At 40.7% G+C, this 26,711-nt stretch overlaps 1 protein-coding gene across 8 annotated transcripts; it reads left to right on the forward strand.

Annotated features, from left to right (window-relative positions):
• On the forward strand, positions 1–26,379 carry NREP (neuronal regeneration related protein). Of its 8 annotated transcripts, none has more exons than XR_012505588.1 (6): positions 460–1,125; positions 1,495–1,536; positions 2,837–2,905; positions 18,078–18,162; positions 20,161–20,247; positions 21,844–21,892. XR_012505588.1 is itself a non-coding variant. In XM_074360468.1 (6 exons), exons 3-6 carry the CDS (start codon positions 2,891–2,893, stop codon positions 26,297–26,299), a joined length of 306 nt encoding a protein of 101 aa, XP_074216569.1. In that variant the 5' UTR covers positions 1,010–1,125; positions 1,495–1,536; positions 2,837–2,890; the 3' UTR covers positions 26,300–26,379. The 8 variants fall into 8 exon arrangements, 6 of the variants coding, with proteins under 6 accessions (XP_074216569.1, XP_074216571.1, XP_074216573.1 ...); XM_074360468.1 differs by lacking the exon at positions 18,078–18,162 and adding an exon at positions 26,174–26,379 and having other exon boundaries at positions 1,010–1,125; positions 21,844–21,921; XM_074360469.1 differs by lacking the exons at positions 460–1,125; positions 18,078–18,162 and adding exons at positions 1,194–1,306; positions 26,174–26,379 and having other exon boundaries at positions 21,844–21,921.
• The last annotated feature ends 332 nt before the right edge of the window (positions 26,380–26,711 follow it).

A 26,711-nucleotide genomic window follows, 5' to 3' on the forward strand; every position in this document is an offset into this window, starting at 1 on the left:
CTTTTGACTGTGATCATGGAAAACATTGCTTTCAGTGACTAGAAGTAAAATGTTGATGGCAAATTTAAAAGATATTATGACCCTTTATATCTTTTTCTCTTGGCCAAGTAATTTAATTAGGAAATAATCTTCCCCTCTAACATCTGACAGTTACCATAAAATTATATCCTGTCTGGCAACAAAACCAGTTTGTTCGAATTTGTAACAAAAAATTTGAGTTTACATTACTATGAAACGATGGTCAGATTTTAAATAAGATAAATGACATTTTAAAAAACCCTCAGAAATGCAAAGAACCTTTTTCAAAATGCAATGTCCAATTTTATAAAGTACAATTTCAGTGAGGCTGAAAGTGGGGAACCTGCTAAATCTTTCAGGGAAGAAGGGAGCTCCTGGGGAGTGTGTCTTCGGCTGATCACACCAGATCTCAGCTCTTGCAGTTGTGTGTGTGTGTGTGTGTGTGTGTTTTGCAGGCGTGTGTGTGTGTTTGTGTATACGTGCGCGCGCGCAGGGCCGCTGGGGTGCCCGGGCCGAGGGCTTCCACGAGGCCAGGAGCGGGGCGCGCGTCCCCGGCGGGGCCGACCCGGGCCATGCGCAAACGCGTGCAATGCCTGCTCTTTGTGTGTGTGTGTGCGGCTCCGCGCCGCCGCGGGCACCATTTTCTGCTCAGTTCAGGACAGGCACATAAAAGGGAAGGCGGCTGCCGCCGGTCGTCGTCCTCTTTCCCTCAGATGCCCTCTGCTGCAGGTTTATTATTACAGTACGGGCCGCGCCGCCTCTCCCCGCGGCCCTGGCCAGCCGCCGGGCTGTGCAGCGCTTTGGCCGCCTTCACGCCTGGCGCACCCCCAAACCGCCTCCTCCGCCTCCTTATTTGTCTGAAAAGCAACCGCACGTCCAAGCGGAGAAGCCCGCTGGGGCGGGAGAGGCCGGGCCGGGGTGTGTGCGCGCCGCGCTCGGGGGGCGGGGCCGGGGGCGGCGCGCCGATCTTCAGGCCCCTTTGTCCCCCAGGCCCGGGCGGGCGCAGTGGGGGCGGCGCAGCGCGCGGGGCGGCCGGGGTGCTGGGGACCTTAGCGCGCGCGCGTTGGCCGCTCGCCGACCGGGCCCCGAGTCGCCGATTCCTGCCGAGTAAGCAGTCTGGCTCCGCCGCGGCAGCACAGTGGCAGCAAGGCTGGGGCGCTGGCGCCGCGCCAGCCCATCAGAATTAGCTCATTGTTCACTAGCACACTAGCAGCAGAGAGAGGGAGAGAGAGGGAGAGAAACTGACTCTTAGAGAAAGAGGCACACACTCTTGGAGAGAGAGAGCGAGGCAGGGAGACCTTCCCCTCCTTCTTTTCACTAGGCTGCACTTCTTGGAAGTGAAGCCGGTTGGGTTTTGTTTCCCTTCCCCCTCCTCCCTCCTCTTCCTCCACCCCTTTTTCCCTCCCCCTCCCCCTCCCCCACCCCCCAGCTGTCTTTCTAGCATGATACCCTTTTTCATCCACATTTGTGTTTCAGGTGTAGAGAGGAGAGAGTGAACAGGGAGCGGGGCTTTTGTCTGTAAGTATATGCCATTCCCATCCCCGGCCGGGAGCGCTGCTTTCTCTTTTGTGTCGATTTCTTGCCGTTGCTCTTTAGCTGGACCCTTCAACCCTGCAGAGTTCATGCTTCTTCCTTCTAAATTTTAAGGAGCTGAAGCGTGTACCTTGGAGAAATTTTGGCATTTTGGTCCTGCTGCTTTCAGGCTGGAATTTAACTTGGGCTTAAAAAAAATGCACAAGTTAAGAGGGAGAATTCTTTTGGAAAGGGGTGGGGTTTTTTCCTTGTTGGTGTGGTTAATTTTTGTTCTTACTGCTCATAAAGCATTGTTAGGAACTGTTTCGTTTCTTTGCATTAGATGCACTTTGGTGCATGCAAGCCCCCCCCCTTTATAAAATTAATTTGTGTCCCTCCATCCTTAGACTTTATTACTCTTTCAAAGCTGCTGTCGCCTCCAAGGGTCTTTTTAGGCATTCGATCTTGCAACACTTTTTTCTGCATTTTCTTATAAAGCAGTTGAACTTTGGGGGAGGGAGGGTTTAAAAATAAACGACTGCCTTTTGCTTGATGATGACGATAATCTGATTTGCATTTATATGTATCTGTAATACCATCATAGGAAAACTCTAAGAGCTTATGATACCCTGTTAGAGAACTTTTAGTTTCTCCATTCATCTTAATTTTTGTCATAACTTGTGTTAACAAAAGAACTGTGTTCTGATGACACAAAGGATGAGAGGAAAATCACTGCAGCATGTACATTAATGTTTATTTGGTTTAGAGAGAAGGGCATAATGGTGTATATTCCTGACTTTCTCCCCCCCCCCCCCCAGTGTGGGTTTTTGTTTTTTTTTTTAAACACGAAAGGTTATGTAATGCAGTGCCATTTCCAAAAATATCCACTCTGAGGCATTACACTACACGGTGGAAGGCTGATTCCTATTCTGCTGTCTTGATTGCAAATATACTGCCAGTAGTATGTCTGGGAACAAAGAGCAGCCAGAAAACAATCTATTTTTATCACTTGATTCTACTTTTAAGTTGCTAAACCTTTTGAACTCCTGCAATTTAAAGATGAACGCAACACTAAGAATAGCCCAGGACTCTGCAAAGCGAGGTACCAGGGATTCCTTTGTCCCCTGTTTAAGCCTATAGACTAATTGGAAAGCTCTTTCAGAAGCCCCACTGGTTACAATAATTTGCATGTAACGTAGCTTAACCACAGAAAATGATTATTTGTCTGTAACCTCTAAACAGGCATTTTTCGTTTGCTGACCTGTGGTGAAGCAATTTGTCTACTGTATTTAAACATATTTTGCAGGTTGGTTGGTCTCCCTGGACTGAAGAGAGGGAGGGTGCAAGGCCAAGACTGTTAATGATTCTCAAAATGGTAAGAACTGGTCCTCAGAGGAAATTCTCAATTGCTTCTCCTCAGTCTTTATTTCATGTAAATATCAACCACCCACCTTCATCCCGCCTCAACCCTTCATTGTTCCTACCCCATCTGACCTTTCAAAGGTTCTATCTCCAGCATGGGGAGCTTTGCAGCCCAACTGTTTAATATGAATTGGATGCAGTGAATTAGGAATTGGGTCTGTTGATTTTCAATCATTTTGAATAGAAAACAAATTCCTTTTTCAGAAGTGAAGATTTATTTAACTTGAACAACAGAACCTGTTCTGTTCTTTAAGAAGAGTGATATGTTGTGACATGTGTGGAAGAGGTGGCAGCAGTAGGGCTCAAACAAAGCAATGGGTCTTCTATTAGAGATAGCCAGAACTTAGCCAAAATGTGGGCGTCTGTGTCCAGCTTATCCAGCAGCTATAGTATCTGCTATCCTTAAAAGCAATATATACATAGAGCATGGACTTTAATATTAATATACTCTGTCTGTTGTATCTCAGATATAATTAGTGTTTTTTGTTGTTGATTTATAACTTTGGTTATGAGAGACATCTCAGTTTTAGAAGACAAGCATGTTATCCTCTAAATGAAAGTGTAATTATTTCTGACAAGCATTATTACCCACAGAAGAGGTAGTTTTGTGTTTGATGACTAATTAAATAAAGAAATAGGTGAAATATACATTAAAAACAGCTCAATAAGTATATTAATCCTCTATAAAAAATTTCCCCAATGGAACTAAAATTGAACTGAAAAAATAATAGAAATGTCATGAAACTTTTCAGTTAAGTACAGCATGCCCTATTGCAGATGTTTATGCTCTTTGAAACACCTCTTTGCCACTTAGAATGTGATTTACAAATTTAGTTTTCAGTTTTTCTTTTAAATGAGGGTGGAATTTAATGAATCAAAATTGAATCTGATATACTTGATGTTTGCTTTGAGAACAATCCAAATATAAGCTCCCAAAGAGAAAAATGAATCAGAAGCAATTAAGTGAGTTCAGTTTGAATTCTGTTAATAAATAAGCTCTTTATTTTGTGTGTATGCCCCACCTATCCTTTCAACAGATGAGTGTCAAAGCACTAAATAACATAGAAGTTGCTTGGCCTTAGATTGAGAACAACCAAATTAAGGAACTTGAGGTAGAAGGGCAGAGATAAACAGAAAATTAATCAGTGGGTTTTGTGCAGATGGTACCTAACTTCATATTAAATTCCCAGTTAGCCATTGTCACAGAGTTCTAGGATGGTAATAAAATAAACTGCTGCAAAGGATTTTTGTTTATTTAATTACCTTTTACTGTGACTGCTCACATCACCTTGTCTTCTAGCTCTTTATCGGGGAGCCTTACCCTCTGTGACATCATAGATAGACCATGGAGATTCATGTCTGTTGTAATATGTTAGGTGACCAATTTGGTTCAACAGCAGTTTGACCACTGACTCTGCCAAAACTAGCCCTATAGATGAAGCTCAAAGAGTAAATATCATATTTCCACAGTAGTGAGTGGAGTGAGCTTTGTGGAAGGCAAGTGTGTGTGCCAAAGCCGAGAATGAAAGTTGGAACGATTTGAATGCAGAAGAGCAAATTTGAATTGTTATTACATGTTGTTAATTTCTTACAGTTGTCATTTATGTATGGTGGCAGAATGAAAAATCACAATTTGTTGTTCTTGGAAGTATTTTTCCTCATGGAAAAATTCTCACAACTTTTTGGTGATCCTTTCATCAAGATGTCAGTCCCTTTTGGCACAAGCCCATTGCCTGAAATGAAACCACCGACAGTTATTGTCTGTGGGTGATTCCAACTAACTTTCTAGCAATTCTCTTATTCCGGGAGGTCTGAGCTCTTCAAAGTCTTTTCACATATTAAGGTAAAAAGAAGTTTTGATTATGTATTTTTTAACTGGTGTTAGAGGTATCTTACACCTCCCTTTCTCCTTTTTGGCAAAATGAGGTTATTTTCTTTCCTTGATTAAAACTGGAAATATTTTGCTGATCTCTGTAAGTGACTTAAAGACTCAGCCCATATACAATACAAACTAGTGCTAGGGAGGCAGTGGACTTAACACCTACCCACCTCTAGAAAATACATAAACATGCCTTTTCTGTTAAGCATATACTTTCACTTACATAATTTAAAGCACTAAAGAGGATCTAATTTCAGTGTATTTGACCTGTTGAGTAAAGGGCTTATTCCAAATACAAATGTATAATCAGCTCATTCCAGTGTAAGAAATTAACTAGGAGACTCCAGAATTCAAAACAGTTATTCATTATTTAGACATTTGACATACCCTAAAATGATAATGTTTTGCAACAATAGTTTGAAGACAGGAAAGCATCCTAGTGTGCCTTTTACACTATCAAAAAAAACAACCACTTTGTTAACTCTGCAAGGCACTATGAGACCCTTTGAGCACAACTCCAGGGGACGCCATTTCCATAGATTACAGTGCATCTGGGGTTGTGCATCTCAGGAGTACTGTAAAAAGTTTTAATTTTGAGTGTGTTTTGTCTTATCGTAGTTTTCCAGAATGTTCTTTTCAATAACTCATTCCCCAGCTTTTTAAGTTTTCTAGTAAGCATACCTTTTTCCAGTCCTTCTTCCCTTTTGCAATTAACAAGATATTGTGAATTTGCAGAGCTCTTCAGTATTTCTTTAATTTGTAGTTGGCTTTTTGTTAAATTTTAATTTCTAAGGTTATATTTTATGCGGGTCCTCGATATTTACTTAGCTGTTTTATTTTAAAGGTACTTGCTTTCAGATATATCAATGAGAAGAAAATACTTCAGAATGAGCAGTCTTATTGAATAGTTTGAAAAAAATTGTTTAATTCACTGTCAAGGTTAAGTCCTGATTGTCAACATGACTACCCTCTGTGCTGTAAATTTGCCTCCAAGTGTGGATGTGCCATGGACTCAACAGTGGCAACAAGCATAGGCTCGTTATGTTTTAACAGAGAGCTAGGAATTGGAACAATTATTAGATTCTCTCTAAGACCAATGCTGAGCTTTTCAAAAAGATGAGTTGACTCCATTGTACTGTTCATAGAGCTCTGCTTTCTGTACCGTCTGTGAAGTGGCATTCATGGGCTTACAAGGAGACTCTTTCAATTAATCTCTTCAGTAACATAAGATTTTCTTGTTTAAAGAAAGAGAGATTGAGGAGGGAGAGGTCCTAATGGTAGCTGTGCCATTGGGTTTTGGATGTAAATGTACAAGTTGCTCAGTAATTCTTGATTGTGGAGATGCTGAAGAGTACCTAGGAGGGTAATTTTATATGGTACTGTCTTCTTTCACCAGGCCTTCTGGCACATTGTGAGGGGAGAATTGGGAATTGTTTGGGGAATTAGGACAGTAGGGATGATCTATCTGGGTTTAGCCCCAGTTCCACTTCCTCTTGAGCTAAATAGATAGTTCAGGCAGGAGAAGGTATTTGAGCAGAAATCTTGGAATCAACAGTTATTTAAAGTATCATTTTATTTTAACCTGATGAGATTCTTAAAAAAAATCTGGCATGTAAATCAGATCTTCATAAATACACTGAAGGAACTCACTTTATTTTAAACCCTAAGATGAATACTTTAAAATAAGAAAGTACACTTCTGAAGTAGGAGTACTTTACTAGACCAAATGAGTAACCTCCAGGTTATGAGTTTACACTTTAAGTGTTCATCTACACTGTACTGAGCAGGAGCCTTGGAGTGAAGTACTGTGGCTTCCTTGCTCTTGTACATATTTTTTTAGTGCTGTTTCTGGCTGGAAAGTCTTTTAAGGCTTTATCTTCACAACCAAAGTGAAATGGAGGGTTGAAATAATTACTTGAATAGTGATGCTTAAAACAAACAAAAAACCTCCTGATTTTTGTCTGATTCACAATGTTACTGGAGTGAGGTAGGAGTGGGAAGACTTGCCTGAATTACCTGAATAATTCCTTTGTTATATAGGAAAAGACTCAGGATAAGGAAATCTTACCAGCAAATCCAGTTTGAATACATCAGAGGGAAATGTTTTGAATGTACTTGGACTGTGTCATCTTGGTTGATCAAGATATATTTAAATATTCTAATTTTAAACCGCTGTATTGCTTTGAACTGGAAAACAGGTGAGCCATAAATCTCAGCCCACGTCTGTAAAAATTATGGTTATTAAAATATCCTTTATTGGGTCTAAATTTATCTAAAATGGGTACTTCTGGACATATTTTGCACCTAGGGACACTTCAAGAATCTTTCATTTCAGTGGTTTAAAAAACAGCGGTGGTCCTGAAATTGATCTGTTAGTGCATGACGAGTATTAGCAGCTCTAATGGTTTGGGATTTAAGCATTAGTATGGCTCTCAACTAAATTCTAATATCAATTCAGTTATTAGTAACAATGACATGGTATTAACCTGGTGTAACATTAGATTGTACTCTCCTGCATTATTTGTTCGTTGGATCACATGCATTTCTTCCGTTGACCAACTAAGTTATAGGCTCCCAGAGGGCTTATAAACTTCATATACAGTGCTTAATAAAGTATTAAATATATGTTAGAAGCACAGTAAATGTTTGGTCTATGCATGCTTATATCTATTAAGCAGGACTTTCTGCATTTTTTTATTGAAGTATAGTCAGTTTACAATGGGTCAATTTCTGGTGTACAGCATAATACTTAAGTCATACATATACATACACATATCCCTTTTCATATTCTTTTTCATTATAGGTTACTACAAGATATTGAATATAGTTCCCTGTGCTATACAGTGTAAACTCATTTATCTATTTTATATATAGTAGTTAGTATCTGCAGATTTCAAACTCAGTTCATCCTTAATGACTTAATCTTGTTTAGTTTTGGTGAAGTAAAAGTAATTTATATCCTCACATTCTTCTAAAAAGCTAGGGAGTTGAAGTGAATGTAATTTTAGTTTCCATGGCAAATTATTTTCCATTATTTATTAACAAGAGAAAAAAATTGAGATTAAACCATAAAGCCACTTGCCAAAAAAGAGTGGCTTGCAACTGCTCACCTTTTTCAGCTTTTAGAGCCAGCTCTGAACAACCTGGTGAGATGCTAGCTCTCTAGGTTTGATCCAGCTGTGGTACTCAAAACTCACAGCAACTTTCCCTGCAGCCCTAAAAATCACCTCCGGATTCCAGGAGGAGCTTTGCTCCCGGTATTGGAACTTTAAAGCCTTTACTTATTTCCAGTGTAATCTGATTCTGTCATATGAAAATCCCAAGAAAACCAAGGTGCCATGTCTGAGGAAACTGAAGAAATGAGAAGAGTTAGCAGAGGGATTAAGCGTCAATCCCTATGTCAACTGAACAAGTTTTTTTTTGGTTTGTTTTTTTTTTTTTTTTGAGCATTTTCTTTGTGCTGAGTTCTCTGCATTATAGAAGGTGCACAGTTAGCCAGTACCTTCAGTGGATTTATATTTTAGTTGTGGCAGGAAGACTAACATGCATGGTGAATTCAAACAATGTCTTGCAATATAATTTAGTGCTAAATTGTAAGATGCAGAAGGGTGGTACTACTAAGGACTGGGGAACCATAGGCAAAAAAAATTTTTAAGGAGGTAGAAATTAAGCTAGACCCAGAGGTGACAAATACATAGCGTGCTTGCCACCACTGACTCCTGCTCCGCCTGTGGCAGATGTCGCTAATCGAGGCCTCGGCACTCATTATTGTTATTCAGCCTGAATATGATTTCAGAATCCTCCCTATATTGTTCCATTAACAGTTGGTTGTCAGCGGCACAAAAATTTGCAACCAGACTGCTCCTTGAGAGCAGGCACTATGCCTTCTTAAGATTTTTAAGGGCTGAGCACCAGTCCTAAATAAATACTGCGTGGATGAAGGTGAAGAATAGGCTCAAGCATGTGCTGTACAACATGAGGAATATCTTCAATATTTTGTAGTAACTGTAAATGGGAAGTAACCTTTACAAATTGTATAAAAATAAATTTTTTTAATTTAAAAAATTAGAAAAGAATATTTGCATAGATTTAGATGAGAGAAAAGCATATTTCAGACAAAAGGAATACAGTAGAAAGGAATGCTTACAGGAGTGAGCACCATGCATTTTTGCTGCAGTAGGGAATGTCCTCCTCCCTGGTCAGGGCCTCTGCTGTCAGACAGACCTAGCAGTCAGGGACTTGAGGTGCTGAGCCCGAGGAAGCCCTGAGCAGGCACCTTAGAGATGGCCTGAGGCTCTCACTCAGGTTCCAGCCTGTCTCTCCTTTGATTGTGCCCAGCAGAAAAGAGTACACACACTCACTCACATATACTTTCTCATGGATCATAAGCTTAATTTGTTGCTGCCTCTCCCTCTCCTTGGGCTGGGGTGGAGTGGCGGAGAGAAGGAAGGTGCCCAGCTGGAAGGAACTGGGAAGGAGGAAGGGAGCACACTTAACCTCCTTCTCAGGAGAAAGTGGCAGCACTTCCCCTGGCAAATGCCAGCGGATTCCTCAGTGTCCCCTTGGCCAGCGCAGGTGTGCTGCGGCGCCAGCTGCGTGAAGGACGCCCCAGGCTTCCCGTCTGCGAGGCTCACTGGGTGGAGCCACGTTGCTCATCAGTTGTAAGCACGGGCACCCAGCTGGGTCTCTCTGTCCTTCCTGATTAGCCAGACCTAGGTATTCAGCGTTCAAGCCAGCACTTACATCATGATAAAATTGTTTACAATTTGAGGCCTACAGGCTGTTACTCATTTAGCCAGTAATCTAGTGACCATCTTCAGGGAATCTCATCACATGATACACATCAGTTGGCGTAAGCCAAGTCGATGAAGGATTTTTCTGGATCTCCTCTGGAGACAGCACAGACTCCTACCTTAGAAGGCATCAGCTGCAAGGTTTTTAGCAGGAAACGATTTCACTAGCTCTTTTAGCCCCTGCAGATCCCCAGGTCCCTCAGTGAGTGACATAGGTAAGCACTGTTCCTTGGATTCTTTATGCCTACTCCCACCTCATATTTTCAAATAATTTTTTTTTTCAACCTCTGTGTTCAGACTTTTGTAAATTTAATTTCTGTGGCTGGGCAGCCATGCCAGGAACTATGTGAACTCATCTTTTCTTTCTCTACTGTAGAATATATTTTCTTAGAGGGACCAGGCCACTTGTTATTCCAAACACACCCCAGGAGTCCCTCCCTCTGTGCCTTTGCTTACTCAGTCCTAGAAAGAATGCTCCTCCTGACAAAATAAAGCTCTTCTTCCAGACGGAATTTAAATGCCAACTCCTCCATGAAACTCACCCCAGAACATCCAGCAGGAAAATCTCATGCTGCTCTGTACTGTCATCACACGGCATCCCACTTGTAGCTGGCTTACTTCTGCATACTTTTCTATCCTCCAAGATTGTAAACTTTGAAACACAAACATTGATTGTGAGTATGTGAGCATCAGCCCTCTCTTTATGGTACCAGTTGAAGTTGTGATGCCTTTTTTTTTCCTTTTCCTCTGTCGGCAGAATAGTGAGTTCAGATGTGGAGAAGTTTCATCATTGAGAGGGAACTCTAGAACAGCTGGTGGAGTTGACTGGCATTCTTTTCCTGCAAAGTGGAAGGAAACTCTAAACTTCTTTGACCTTAGAATAGATTGCACATCCGTAAACCAGTCTGACCACTGCTCCGATACCTATCCAGGAGCTGGCACATCCTTGGTGATCAGTAAATGTCTGTGGAATGAATGAATGAGTCAGAGTTCATGGACGCATGGAGGTGTATTAGTTCTGGGTAGAACGAGGTGGCTCACCTTGAGACTTTGCAGGGTTGTGACAGTTCAGATTCTAAAATGCATAGCCCAAAAAATGAGATCACCACACACAGATGATGAATTTGCCACTAAAAACCCCTCTTACTGGATAAAGAAGGCTCAGGGTCAGGGAGGTAAGAGGGGAGAGTTAAGTGAAATCTAAGCACAATACAAAAACAGCTCCTCAGTTTTGCGCTCCCTTCTTTGACACTTCTGTAGACAGAAGAGGCCCTGAGAGAGTCCAGAAGGCTCGTTTGGTATGATTGGCTGGAAGAGGAATGTCACTTTAGGGTGGAGTCATGATTCCCATCCGGAATGTTGGTGGTGGGTGCTGTTGGGTTCCAGGTTATCAATGTTGTTTTGCATGCGTCCCACTGTTTGTCTCTCGGCAGTCTGACTGAGGCGGTCTTGACAGTACAGCATAAATCTGCTGTGGTTTCCCAAGGTAATGAAATCTTCATAAATAAAATTATTGCCTGTGATTACCTCAGATTGCTTTCCAATCTAAGCTTTGTGCCTGAAAAGTGTTAACGATTATCTAGCTGGAGATAGTTTTAAATTCTTGATTTTACAGTGTGCTTGTTCGGTGTTCATCCTCACTTTCATAGACTAAAGTACAAACATAGCTCGTGTTCAGAAAGGAGAAGGGGAAGATATATAAGAGAATGTGGCTGATGAAAGGAAGGTCTGTTTGTCCTTTAAGCTGAAATTGGGAACCAGAGCCATTGATTGGAAAGAAGGGGAGAATAGTTGCATAGCCATTGCCAGTAAAAATACAAGCCGAAAACATACCAACAAGAGGGAGGTTCATAATGTGCACTGAAGATCTGGTGTGGCTGCCCCATTCTAGCTCTGCTCCCTTCTCCACTCCAGCCCTTACTCAGATCACCATCACACACCCCTGTCCTTTGATTACTGGGGCAGGTAACAGCCTTCCTGTCTGAATTGTGTTTGATACAGTTCCAGCAGGGAAAAGTACTGCAGTCCAGTGGCTGAACAGGGAGAAATCTACAAAAGTTGTTGTGTTTAAAATGGGTCCAGGCCTTTTGAGGTCACTTTTATTGGATGAAGTCAGTGTCGGATATAGAACCTGCTCTTGGACAGGAAAGAGTAGAAATTAGGAGAAGATACTGCATGGTTGGCAGCCAGCATTCACAACTGTCAAGGAAAAACTAGAGTCTGTAGTTAGGTGGATAAAACTTATTGACTAAAATACTTACAAACATGACTCAAGGAAGGGAATGCTATTAAGTACTTTTCCAAGAAGTACTGTTTCGTGCCCTTCATTAAGTCATCATGGTGAAAGTTACCAAAAGGCTTCCTGAGACCATGATTGGAAAAAAGTGCTCTTGTGCACATTGCCTGGCAGTTGCTGCACCTCCGTGTTTCATTGGGCCATGTGGGTTTGGCAGCACATGGATGAACACTTAGCCTAGTGCCTGCTGCATTGTAGGGACTTGGTTAATACTGGCTGGAAGAATGAATACTGGGCAAGAAATGGAACAGCTCTTTGAAACATGCAACATCATGGACTTTCTGTGCTTGTATGGTTAAAAGAATTTGAATTTGAAAAGATGAATTCATTAACTAGCCTTCTCCTCTCCTGAATAGATGTCCCAGGATTTGGTGGCTTAGCTCTAAAAAACTTTTTTGAAAAATAAATGTGTTTTCTTTGCTACTTTGGCACTTCCAGCCCAAACTAATGGGGCATCTTCTTTGATAAGATGTTCATTCTCTAGTATTGAAAGCTACCTACCAAATACTCAATACTTCACAGAAAGTAAATACTTAGTAAATACTTGATTTATTGATTGGATAATCACTTAATATATATACTCAACCAATTCAGTTAATACAGCATCAGAAATTCTGCCCACATCTTCTCTGAGCCCTTCACATCTTTGTAATTTTAATCCTTAATTACCTTGGTTTGACTGTTTCAGAAACCTGGATGCTCTGGACCATAACTGAGGGTCCATTTCACGGTGCCCTGTGGAGACTTGGTTCTAATTGTCTATCATGAAATGCCTCTGGCCCTTGGATATTTTGCTCACTTCTTGATAACAGAATCTTAAATTGTTCTGATCTTGTTATCAAGGTCTGGGAGCCAAGTCTCCACATCTTTTCATTTCATCTTCATTAAGTCTATTCTTTTCCTTTTTTTTTTTTTTTTTTTGTGAGGACTGCTTTTTAAACTTTAATTTTATTATACAGGATTAACTGTCTACACTGTCACAAGCAATTCAATCAGAAATTCAATTAAATTTGGTTTTTTGGCATCATAGAAACAAGTCATCTGATAATTAATGTGAATTTTTACCAAATTGATCAGCTATTCTTACATTGTTTAGACAAAACCAGAGGGCTACCACATCTTTGTGATTGAATGCAGTACTCTACATGTAGTCTAAGGATCCAACGCTACTTTTCTTGTTACTTGCTATTTGTTACTTTCATGATAGTAATAACTAACAAGTGGTTACTTACCCCATCTCCATTTTTCCATTTTTCTGTCTTTAGAACTGACTGCATTTCTACTACATTAATTAAAAGTTTCCAAGAGTGGTCAGGTTAAATTTGTTTTTCTTTCTGAGTTACCATTCTTAATAGTTTCTACACTGCCTCTGGTCTAACAAGTATTTATTTTCTTCCTCTTCAACTAGGATCACTTTATATTTATATGTAGAGTATGGTTTGTTTATCTGCATATCATTGATTAAGATAAGAGTTTAATTCTCCCTTGACTAAACAGTTTGTTTTCCAATGGAAATTTTAAAAAGCAGAGTTACAGTGAACATGATTTCAAATGCATTTGTTGAAAGATATTCTGAATTAAGTTGTCCATTGCTAGGCCACCAGAGAAGTTGTTTGAAAGTTCATTTAGGGGTCATATTCAAACAATTTGGTTTCTCAGCAAATGCCCCTTGTAATTAGGTGCTGTGTTTGCTAGGTATTTGTATTGTGCTGAACATTTCCTTCTAGGGAAAATTGAAAAAAGACAAAACTGTAGTGACCAGTGTTGCTTGGGTTTAATTAGATCCAAAGTCCTAATATAGCCAAGCCAGAGTTGCTGCTATAAGAGCAGTCTTTCTCAGAGAAAAAAATGTGACAATGAGTGTGTATTTGTCCATGAATAACTGAAAAATTGTGCTGAACTCTGGAATTTGACACAACATTGTAAAATGATTATAAATCAATAAAAAAGTTAAAAAAAAAAGAGCAGTCTTTCTCTAAGGGCTGTAGAAACACATGGACACTGGGAGGCACACCCTCTGTGCCCTCAAACAGTGCTGATTTTTTTGGGGGGTAAGTTATTTTGAAGGGCAGCTATTTATCAGAAACACAGGTAGTAGAGCAACAAATACATTTGAGAAAACTGCTCTTGATAGCAGATGTCAGAAATCCATCTAAATTTCATCACAAAGGCGCCAAGTGGAGATGCTCAACACCTACTTGGGGGATTGAGACAGCCCCCAGCTCTCAGGGTCTAAGTGGTGGCACTGCAGGGAAAGGGCAGAGAAGATGAATATTGACAGACTGTGCTCTCTGAGAGGAGAGGCTGGGTTTGCATTCTGTCTTCTCCATTTCTTGGTTATGTGACCTTGAGCAGGCTCCCTGACTGCCCCCCTCAGCATCCTCATCTGTGAAACGGTGAGGAGGGATGACCATGACAGCTAACCCAGATCCAGTGAGTACTGCGCCAGACCCTGTGGCCGTTACTTTACATCTGTTGATGCATTTGATCCTTGTAACAGCGCCCTGAGGATTAAATGAGTACACATGGAAAACATGCTTAAAATCAGCAGTAACAACATTATAACGAACTTCAGGATTCATTTTCACAGAAAACTGTGGGTCTCCAAATGTACATACTCTGCTGGTGGGTGTGGGTTCCAATAGCTCACATATAATGCTCGTAGTTCTCTTCTTTTGGAGAAGTATAGTTTTGCTGATTGGTTTACAATGGAAGAAGGACAGAGGGGGAAAACCCACAAGATGAGGTCAATGTATTCTCTTGTCACAGAGTGCAGTCAGGACTTGGATTGAAGTTCTGAGTTTCCAGTGCTGTCTTTTTCATGTTAAGGAGAATATGTGATCCCTTTCCCAGGGAATTTAGCCTCCTGGTTTGGCATTCCTTTTGAGGTATTCATTGGGTGACTCTCCGTCTTTATCCATTTGGGCAGGTGGCTGCCCGCTCAGGTCTCCTCTGCTTCCCGTGGTACTGCCTGACCAAGCCCTCATCAGGGAGAAGACTGCTGAATTAAACCATGCTCCACCCAGTGGGGCTGAAAATCCAGGGGGTGCACAGGGCACATCCATCCTAATTTAATTGTATTCCTCTTGTACTTTTAGCTTTTTGCCGGTTTTCATAGAGGGCAGGTTATGCGAAGCCTCTTGGTGTCCTCTTTGTGACCTGAGCACTTAGAGCATGTGGATACAGATCTGGCTATATTTTCCCTTTTTTTTTTTAAAGCCAAACTTCTTAGAAGATAATCAACTAGGCTCTGGTTTAAACCAATTTTAATTACATCCTCCCTACAATAGAAATCCACTTTACCTCTATATTTGGTGATCTGTTATGATGCCGTTTGCTGGTGAAGAGACAACAGTCTTTAAATGACCAAGACACAGCAAGACAAGCATTGAACTGTGAAATGACTTTTGCTAAATGCTAAGCGGTTTGCAGCTGCCAGCAGAAGAGGGTGCATTGATGGAAAGAGTGAATAACTTCTTTTGGAATGAGCCCTTGGGGAGAAAATGCACACTTTCTGGAAAGTTCAGTCTTGCACGTGGCAGCAGGAGGAATGCTTCAAAATGTCCACAAACTCCTCAAAAGCAACTAGCTATCTCATCATTCACCCAGACCAAGAAAGCCCCAAATCCTTATGTCTAGATAAGTACTTGTTTCACCAACCTTTGATTGAGGGCTTTAACAAAAGGAATGAGGACTTCTGTCACGTTGAGGTGACAATTTTCATAAAATTTTAATGGCTAGCATGGTAACTTAAGGACAAGAGGAAAGAAAACTTAGCATTCTTGGGGAGTAGAAATCAGAATTTTTATAGTTATTTGAAGGTGAAACTCAGCATACCTAAAATTATTCAAACCAGCTAATAAAAGCAAGTCTCAATGTTTCCTATTAACCTTGGAATGTGCTTGGAAAAAGTCCTGCTAACTCCAGATGTCTGGTATTGGAAAGCACGTCAACAGTATTACTCTCATTTGTGGAAGAGAATACAGTTCAGAAATTCACAAGTGCAGCTTGCTGCACTGGAGACGACACGGTTTTTGCTTTCCTCCCTTCTTTCCCCGCTGTCTCTCTCCCTCCCTCTTTCTTCCCTTCCTTCCTCCCTTTCTTCCTTTCTCTTCCCTCTTTCCCTTCCCTTCCATCCTTACTTCTTCCCTTTCACCTTACAAGTAGGAGAAACATTGCAAGATGTGTTTGTAATTTCTTGGGTACAAATGAAAACCAACTTATATAAGGGAATGAGGTGGTCCAGACTTAGAACTCAGATGTGTTAAGTAAATATTTACTCTGGTTCTACTCCAGGGAGGTAAAAGATTTTATTAACATATTTGTTGAGGTCATGAGGCAAGGAAAAGCTTATGCTGTGCTTAAATGCCTGAGGGGCTTTTTTTTTTTCCTGCTAGTTAACAAAGGACAGTATTTTTTTTTTCTGCTGAAAAGAGCAAATATCTTGTTCTGTGGCCTTTACTTTCTTATTGTTCACCCACAAACGGCTTAATCTCAAACCAGAGTCTTAAAAATCTGCTTTGTTTTTTTCCTTTTGTTTGGAAAATCTCTTCTTAGATATCCCTTATGAGTTTTGTTTCCAAGCTTTATTCTTGTGCTTTTTCTCCCGGTTTACTTAGGGCTGTTATCAGCTGTTTGTCCTTTGTTTTGTCTTCATCTCTGAAAAGAAAAATCGCCCGTTTAAAGTCAAGACTTGAAGTGTTGAACTTAGTTCCTTGAGTCCAGTCCACAATTTGGCTCTGATTACTGTACCAGGCTGACGTCCAGGCCAGGGGAGGGTGCCTTGGCAGAAATCTGAGAATTCCTCGATCAGTAACTCCCTTTTTTGGATTTATGGAGTCTTTAGGTGGATTGTTTTGTGCTAAGCATGTTCCTTTTGGAAAGGAATGAGGCTGGGATGAGAGGAGGAATTTGCGCGCACAAACGTTCGCAGCTGACCTTGGGGTTCACCAGGGTGAGCTCGCCAGCTGCTCCTGCTGCACCCCGCCTTGAACCACACATCGTCCAAACTCCCAAAACTCACGTAATAAACGGTTTTAAAGAGTGGTGACAAAGCTGAGTTGGACAACATTGTTAACCTTCTGTGGCTTGCTCCTGCCTTGATTCCTCGCTCCTCTCCGCCTTTGCTCTTATTCTTAGAAATCAAGTTGTAAAAGACTCAGCAGCCAAACAAGCAGAATATTATATTGTGGAACAGGGTGACTGTAAAAAGCTCTTTGTGCTGACGATTAATTTCACATGTAAACACTTGCATTTTGTTGCCAGCGAGGAGATTTCCTTTTCCTTTCTCTGCCTGGTTGAAATCTAGAAATAAAATTCCACAGCTGTCAGGTTCCCACATAGTCATCAGCGGCCTCTCAAGATGGCTTCACAGGGAGCAGAGTGGATTTGGAGGATTCCACTGTAAAACTCTACACAGCTTGTTTCAAGCATCCCAACTCACAAAGAATTACAAATCCTTTGCCTGCCTGACATGTCATGTTGGGCATTAACGTAACCTGCTGCATAATATTAATAAAATGTGGACATTTTCTGTACCATTAGTAAACATATGCACCGGAAGCAGAGTTAATGCCAATGGGCTTAACCAGTTTGTGAGCTGTGAACCCCAATTGTCTCTTCCATTTCCACAGGTTAAGAACTTACCAGGCCATGGACAAACTGAGAGTGTCAGCAGGTGTAATATAGCAATGGCCTAAAAGTCTACCCTTCCCTTTCCAGCAGGAGGGCATTTATGGTTGAGGGCAATAGGCAGGTGTTTTTTTACTGTTTTCTCTGTGATTATCCAGCTCGTGCGTGCGTGTGTGTGTGTGTGTGTGTGTGTATTTAAATTAGGTCACTGCATGTTTCACTTAGTTTTTAAACCAGAATGTTTGCCAACTTAGGGACCAACTAACACTCATTCTCCTTTCCAGAATGTGCAGAATGAACAATATCTGAATGACCCAGTGTTCTGCATGTTTAGCTTTTTGTCTTCTCGTTGCAATGCATTTCTCCCACTGTGTACTTCATCTCCAGGCAGCATTCACGGGCTTAGGCAGATCTCTAAGACTGGGTCTCTAGAGAGACAGCTCAGTGCATCATCTTTTGGCACCATCTACTCTTTGATGTAATGCTGTTCAGAGAAAATGATCCTGTAACTCATTTATGGTTTCAGTTTACAGTCTGCCCTCTCACGTGACCAGCAACACCTGGGAGCAGACTGGCTTTTGAGGGAGATTCTTATAGCACCACTTCAAAAGGTATCTGCAGAAATGAAGAGCACGTATGTGCACAGAAATTCTCCTTGTATTACAGCACTAGGTTTCACAACCTCCTAGCCAACTAGGCAGAATAGAACACGTATACATGCAGACACATACACACTGTTTAATTGGCAGAGAGATTATGGAATATACTTCTTTGTGCTCAAAGAATTAATTATGCAGGGTGAACACCTGCTGCTCTAGTCTGCTCTCCTAACTGCAAGGGGTGGGCACCTATCCTTGGTAAGTCATGAAAGGGCCATTCCTTAAGCACTTAGAACCCCACCAAAGATAGACAATAATATAATTATGGTCGTTAACAACCAAGCCATGCAACATCTTCAAAGCAGCTTTCTGAGAAGGTACGTTAACAAATGCACTAAGCAGCACATGTCTGTGATATACTTAGGCTCCGAATAAAGCATGACCCTGCCTTTGAGGATCATGCTCATAGAACAGTCTCCCCAAAGAAATATTGATAAAGACAGTAAATGAACAGAGGAAAACACAAATTTAGAAACAGGTAATAGATATAATTCAAACTTTGCATGCAGTTTGCTGAAAGTGATAGGAAGCACGTCAGTTAGATTGATTCTGGATATGGGCTGTACTGTTGGAACATAAATAGCAAGTTTTGACATGAAAAGCTTGAGAAATTAAAAAAAAAAAAAAAGAATCTGAGTGGTAATCTAGTTGGCATTTTGTGGGAGAGACCTTGCAGGAGTGGTCTCTGATTTCCTGCACATTTTGTTTTTCTACTTTGGATACCAAGTGATAATCATTGGCAAGCTAATTGCTTTAAAGACTTAAAAAGTGAAGTTATTTTTCACGATGCATTGTCCTGTGAATAAAACAAGCCTTGAAAAAAGAAAGATTAAAAAGCAAAAACCATGAGCATTTTATTCTCAACTTGTATGCAGTGATAGATAATTGAAACTCAAGTGCCCTACCATCAAATACAAATAGTACATCAAATAGTACATTTTTTCCATAAAACTATATTTAAATATATAGTGGGTTAAAATATACTTGAAAGCAAAAATCTGGCTTTACCTCAGAGTTGCTCATGGATATCTAAATGCATAGCTATCATGATTAGTGTTTTTAAACCAGTGTGATTCTTCATGTCAGTTCTGTTGTTTCTAAACCTAGTCATCAGTGAGATAACTAGCATTATAGAAAAAGGCACAGCAACTGACGTTCAATGAGCGTAAACTTTGACCTTCCCCAGAATTTATGGAAAACCTTTGCATGTTCTCCAATTTAAAACAATAAAATATTTCCTTCCTCTGTATTTTCGCAAACACTCATGCTTTCTTAATTGCTGTGAGTATAACTTGCTTCCCAGATTTGTAACTTTTTAAAGAGCAGTGTCCTCAGGATTTTGAAGATATTTTATACTTTTTAATACTCATGTTCCTGAGTTCATTGGCAAAAAGTCCTTGGCTGTTTTTCTTCAAAAAAGTAAAGTTCTTAGAAAAAAATTGTAATAATAAGTAAAACAATTTCTGAGAGACAAGCTATTTTTCCCTAAAATCAGACTTGGGTGGCTTCAGTATTGATGCTTTGGACCTAGAAGTTAAATGCTGACATAGTGTCATTTTGTTAAAATGGAATATCATACACACACAAAAAGAATACCACAGAAAAGCACAAGAACACAGACATAACATTTACTTGATTTTGCTTTTCATTCTGTCCATGTGCCTACTAAATTTCTACATGTATTTTTATCAATTTTGATTTACAGTGGAACTTTATTTCTTGCTAATATGGGTAATGTTTTAAATTATACTTAAAACATACCCTTAAAAGCAATAATGTAGAGATGTCATTTTACATATATTTATATTAAGTGAATTTACAGTGGATCCCAATTTGGGGTCTCCTAAAATTGCCCAAAGTGGGATTTTGTGTGCTGTGACTTTCTTTTCATCCTTAGAAAAACATTTCTTAGATTGTAGTTTTGTTTTCTTCATCCATTCCTGGTTAAAGGGAATGTCAAGGGTGACTGTCCCAAACAGGCAGATGGTGGAATTCTCCTGGAAAGAGCTGAGCAGAGGAGAGGAAGACCAAGCAAGAGTAAGGAGGTTGGGGTTGGGGGACCCGTGTGGCCCAGAACGCATTTTCTGGCCCAAAGCCAGAAAATAGGTACTGTTCTTGCAGGATGAGCCCTCAAACATTAAAGACTTACTTGTGTGGTGGCTGGGGACCGGTGTAATTTTGAAAGTGGGATGGTAGGCAATTTGCATTCTGGGGTAATTCGAGGGCACTTGGGATTGTGGGAAGAACTGAAATTTAGAACCGGGAAACCTGGCTTGAGTTTGAGGCCTGTCCTACACAGTGTGACTTTGGGCGAGTCGGGTGACCTTTCTGAGTTTCAGTTTCCTCTTCTCTGTAATGATAAGACCTATTCACAGGCTTATCATCAGGATAAAGTTGGTAATATAGGCAAAACGGCTCTGAAAACTGGGGTGTGCCCTGAGCGTTACCAGGACTGAGCACAGATGCTTTCTGTCAGGCTGTCCCCACAGAGCCAGCACAGCCATCCCTGTTTCCCCCTCAGGCCCCACCAAGCGATTGACTCAGACATTGGGAACATGCAGGTAGCCTGGTGATTAGGTGGCCACATCTTGCTTCCCGCAACAGAAAAAGACAGATAAGTCTGTTTGTTAACCTATTAATGAGATGTGATTCTTATTACTACTTATTCAATGTGAAGCTTATTTACAGCATTCAGAGAATCAGATCTGGAGGGAATCTTACCTAATTTCCTCCCCTCCTTTCAAGCAGGGCTGTATCAAATGTAAATTAGCCCTGACAGATGGTCGTTGGATTCGGTTTCTAAATTTCTTAAAGAAGATTTCACAGTTTTCCTCTCTAAATTCTTTTAGTAATTTAACAGTTCTTGGGCCAAGCTCTTCCTTATAGCTGACCTAAATCTGTACTTGTAATTTAAGTCCTTACCCCCACTCCTGTCTTTACAGAGATGGAGAACAGCTGGTCAGCAACCTTCCTATGATAATAACCCTTTTTAGATCGAAAGAATTGGACTCACTCTGTCCACCTCGTCCCTCCCCTGCCCCACCCCCACATTCATGAGCCAGGGATCACCCTGCCCCACCCCTCTCTGTCCCCTGGCTCCTTCCCGGCAATTGGGCAGAGTGTTGTCCATGGACACGTGGATCTGGGGAGAAAGCACATCCTTCTTCCTTTCCTTCTTATGCTTTGTGCATAATCTCGAGCCTTCTCATAAAGGATCAGGATAACCCTTAATAGCGTTCGGTGGTTACTTGGCACATTTATCTCATAAATATGGAGTTTTGTGAGGATACTTATCAAAGGACACTTTGAAAATTAGGCCTCTCCAGTGCCTTAGTTTGCTCAGCCAGTCGAGCTGTGAAGCTGTCACTTTGCATACTGAAGGTAACATTGAGTGATATCTGCTTGATTGGACTTAGTCTTGGAAGACATTGAGCGAAAACTCTCTGGAGTGCAGTGTACATTCAGAAGCACCCTGACAGTCTGAAAGAGCTGAGGGGCTTCCCCAGCACTCAAAAGTTGCAACTGGGAAATAAGTGACCGTTGTGGGGAATTGAGCTCATTAAGCTGATCCCATGTGGTTTCAGGGTGGCTCCTGTTTTTAATCTGAATGTGTGTGCTTTTCTCTCTCTCCAGGTTTATTACCCAGAGCTTTCTGTCTGGGTCAGTCAAGAACCATTTCCAAACAAGGAAATGGAGGGAAGACTTCCTAAGGTAAGTTCTCTAGCTGACATTTTGTTAAGATTTTTTTCAATTTAGAAACAATTTTTTTTTAAAGAGTTTTTCATTTTAATACTCATTATCGTCTACTATAATAATCCCTTAACCTGATACTGTTATGACCTTGGCAATAACATATGCTACAAAAAAGAAAAAGAATATTCTAAAGTCCTGTGACTCTTACAGCTTGTATTATCTTCCTTTCTTAACAAGTCCAAAGTTCAAAGCAAATTTTCATTTAAGAATTATGGAACCAATTTACCAAATGTACATTTTACAGGTTTTTAATTTGCTCCATTCCTAGGCAGATAAACTCAAATATGATGATCAAACTAAAAGATATCTTAAAAGTATAAGATAAGGACAGTTTTGTCTGGTAATAATACCTGAATGTCTGATAAGATTGCCCATGAACCAAAACAGAAAGAACTTAAAAAAAAAAGTACTGTATTTTTTTTCTTCTAACTTTTAGGCCTAAAAATATTTTCTACAGGCTTTCATTGTTCTGATATCTTAAGTGTGACAAATCTCTGCCTGAAGAAAATTTGTAAAATTTACATTTTAGGTTTTAGCAACATTAAAAAAAAAAAAACCAACAAAAACATTTACCAGTCTTTCCTGTAGATACCTTTGGACTTTCTCTGTAAGGGTAAATATCAATTTGACCTTAAGCAGGAGGACTGTACTTTTTACCACTGACTTACTGATTTTGGAATTAATAAAAAAAGAGTCCTTTGAAAATAAAATTTCCATTTAAAAATTGCACAAGTGTAATTGACCAACGGAGAGGACTCCCCAACTATTACTGTCATTTCAATTTTGAGAAACTCTCTTATTTACCCTTAATGGTTTTAGCAATTCCCTGTCTTTTACTGACAGGCAACATTAAAAGAGATTATGCCAACTGGCAGTTTGCACTGAAAGAAAACAATTCTGAATCACCTTTAATCTTTCAGAGAATTCCTGAAGGTCAAGGTCGAAATCATTGGCAGGAAAGTAGGTGAACAAAATGATTTGGGCCCTGCCTAAGCTAGACTTGTTCTGGCCTCATAGAATTGGAGTGGAAGTGAATTAAAATACTGGAAGTCTACTTAAAAGACACCCACACCCCACCACCTCACCACCCACCATACCACCAGCAAGCACAGTGTAGTCTACACATTATTTGCTCGGCCACCTCAGGGCATAACTCCCCTGGGTAGCTGAGGGTATGATGTGATTATGGAAGGGAGAGTATAGTCTTTTCATTAGTTCTTGCACCATTCAGGCATCCAGAGGTCCTCTCTTTGATACTGGTGGCCTCAACCAGAAGGGCAAGACTGGGTAAGTTCTTTAGTGAGGTCGTCAGGGCCTCCCTTTCTTCTTGGAAGGCCAGGCTGGGTCCCCGGGCCTTGCCTGCACTGAGGTAGGCTCCAGGAGACTGGCACAGAGGATCCTGGGATTCAGGTCTTCTGCTATTTTAAGTTCTTTCCTCTCTAAATATATGAAGAATATTTTAAGCATAACGTATTTGTGCTTTTTCTAGCTGTTACCTTCTGGAAAAGCACATCTTTGCATAATCATACGGAAAATAATTTTGACTTACTTGGTCCAAAGCACATTACTGAGTAACCAGAGGTTTCATATACTAACAGTCATCAGCAGAGAGGGCCGTCCAACCAGAGGTAGATCAGCTTAGGGGACATCCAGGAAAACAGTCTGCAGAGCCACTGGCCACATCTCTGCCCCCTCCACCAGCCTTCTTGATTACTCAAGTTCCTCAGTCCTACAGGGACCATTATATGCTGGATGATGGAGGAAGACAGGACAATTTTTGTATGAATTCTTGCAAGGCCTGACATGTGGAGAATAACACATCTTTGTGTCTCCTCTTTAAGATACCTCCTAGCCTTGCTGCAGAAACTTAAAATTCCTTTAAAGGGTAAGGAAAGACTTTTGTTTTAAAATGAGGGACAGGAGGTAAGGACTGAAATCTAGTAAATTCCAGCCTCCAAGGGGAGGATGTACAGAATTTTATCTCCCCAGGAGCTCCCCAGGGCGCCTCCTAGCAGACCTCCCTGCAGGGTTTCCCGCCACTGCCTTGCCATTGTCCTGTTACTTGGATGTCTCCCATACAGCAAGTTAATTAAGGTCAGGCCGGGCAGGGCCGGCTCTTGTCTGTGTTGACTTAAAATCTAGCAGAGTGCTTGATCCAAGGCACTCAGAACATGAATAATGAAGGGAAGACATGTGCAAATATTTGGAGGCCTCAAAAGAGAGAAAAATAATAATAAAAATGGTAAATACAAATCTGAAATACCTCCACATTTTTTTTTTTCCTGGAAGGACTTCTTTTCAAATTACCCAGATCCCACCCAGCTCTTTATTTCATTTTGTTGTGTATTTTTTTTTTATAGAGATAAGAGATTAGTAAGACCGAGATAGGGACTGACTAGTGTTCTGTATACTCACTTAAGAATAAGTCTGAAGTAGGCAGTTTTAAGGCCACCCTTATATGCAAAGAGTATAGTTGTTGAGTGAAACGTTAAGAACTTACGATTTCCCTTTCCAGGCCTATGACAGTTAGCAGTCATTGAATTCTCCTTTGTCCAAAACTTAAGTTTGTCCTGTTCCTTAACCATGATGCTAACTGGTTGACGGGGGAGGAGGAACAAACATTATTTTAAAGACACCCAGATTACAGTGAATTTCTTTTTTTAAATATTGGGATTGCAGGCTAAAATTTCAAGATTGAAATTGTTTTCACAAATAACAGGAACTGCCCAATATGATGCTTTCGGAAATTTATCTAGATCTTTAAATGTGTGTAAGTGATGAATTATATTTTAATTTAATTTTCTGGTTTGGTCCTGTTGGTATTTAATGGCACCAAAGCAACCTCTAAATCACAAAGTAAAACTGGAGCATTAAACTAAATACTGAGTGGATTTTATATACATTCTAGAAATGTATGATCTCAAAGTCCAAGATTTTTAAAAACAAAATTTAGGTGCACCAGATGTTCAATATGGGAAAATCTATACAGTAAATAAGACTTCTTAAAGTTGAATTATCTGTTATATTTGGTTCACTCTGGGGCTACTGAAAACAGTTTTTTGGTTTCAAGTTGTTTGGAAGTTCCTGACTTCTGAATTCTTAAAAATATTCAAATGCAATAATTTGCAGATCACAGATTATCACTTTAACCCAAGTACTTATATCCAGTCAAATTGGCTTATTACCACTATCCTGTTAGAACATGTGGCTGAGCAAAAGGAAAAAAAAAAAAAAAACAACTCAGCAGATCTTTTAAAACCATGAGGGATCATTTTTTTTTTCAAGAATACTCCAGTAATTAATGGTTTGGCTAAAAGAGACTCTTGTCAAATATTCACTGTTTTCATATCTGAGTGGGGTATAAAATCTAGCTGTGATAAGACCTTTGTTTTCTGTCATTGTCCTGTCCGCTTGCTGTTTGGTTGTGACAGAGAGCTTCTCCCCGTGGGTGCTCAGTGGCTTATCAGTCACGTCACGTTTGGATTCTCCTAGTCAGAAACACAAAAACCACACTCATCAAAATTGTGAGGAGGGACTAGAATACCCCGTCAGCCCAAGCTAGCTGAATCTCCCGTTCTCCTGGGCTTCCTCACTATCTCCTCTTTTCTGCAATCACTGCCTGCCTCCCCACTTCCAGCCCACATGATTTCCCTCCCAAACACTCCCCGGCCTTTGGTGCCCACTTCTGATCCTTCCTGTAAGGCTCTCTGGACTGTTTGTCAGTCGATTCTAAAATAAACCATACATATGTTACACTGGTGCAGTTGTGACATGCTTTAAACATTTTTACTATGTATTAGAAGACAGTTATCCCCCTTCCACCACAGCCATTGAACTCTTTAAAAAAAATATGTTAGTACTCCTACGAGCACCTCCCACCCAGCCTCCTGTTGGGCCCTGTCTGATACTAGAAACTGTCTTCAGAAACCTGACTCTGGGGAATGCGGCCTCCTCCATCGTGGGGCCCAGCCTTTGGAGAAGCACTTGATTCTACTAAAGCCAAGACGGCTAGTGTTTAATTACTTCATGCCCCCACAGACCTAATGTTTACATTCAGGTGAACTGTGTTTAATATGTAAACTCTGCAAAACATGGGGAGTTCAAGGATAAAAGGCGGGAGGGAGAAGCAAAAATTTTCCAGTGGTTTTAGAGGCATGACTCAATGTGTCTCTTTTGTGTGTGTGTGTCCGTCTGTCCCTGTGCTTCTCAGGGAAGACTTCCTGTCCCAAAGGAAGTGAACCGCAAGAAGAATGGAGAGACCGAGGCTGCCTCCCTGACTCCACTTGGTGGCAATGAACTCCAGTCCCCAGGAATCAGTTACCTCCACTCTTTTTAATCACCTCCATTTGTATTACATATGGTGTATGGGTATTGATGAGGTCATGGTATCATATATGGGATTTTTTTCTGTGTAAATCATCAAGTATAAGAAGAAACTATGGGACTCTGAGCCTTGCTTTAGAGAATTTACAGTGGACAAATAGGTATCATCAAACCAGTTTTTAATCATTCTGACTCCAGTGAAAACCGCTCAGAATTTCACACTGTGAATCCACGTTTACAACCCTTACAGGTGGGCCTTCAGGCCTGGTTCGCTACAACGTCTTCCACAACTCAAACTCCCACCGCTCTCACACGACCGGTCCACTTCTGCCTTTTCACTCACACAGCTCCCGACTGCTTCTTGCAGAGGCTGAGAGTCCCCATTTTTTTTTTTTTTTCATTTAGATGTAACAAGCCTAGTAGTT

The sequence above is a fragment of the Camelus bactrianus genome, chromosome 3 (assembly GCF_048773025.1).
Source record: "Camelus bactrianus isolate YW-2024 breed Bactrian camel chromosome 3, ASM4877302v1, whole genome shotgun sequence".
NCBI lineage: Eukaryota > Metazoa > Chordata > Mammalia > Artiodactyla > Camelidae > Camelus > Camelus bactrianus.

Excerpts from the sequence above, each read along its gene's own strand:
- NREP (XM_074360468.1), top strand. Across the intron at positions 20,248-21,843 it reads GAGAGGAAGACCAAGCAAGA|GTTTATTACCCAGAGCTTTC; the intron begins GTAAGGAGGTTG and ends CTCTCTCTCCAG. Across the intron at positions 21,922-26,173 it reads TGGAGGGAAGACTTCCTAAG|GGAAGACTTCCTGTCCCAAA; the intron begins GTAAGTTCTCTA and ends TGTGCTTCTCAG.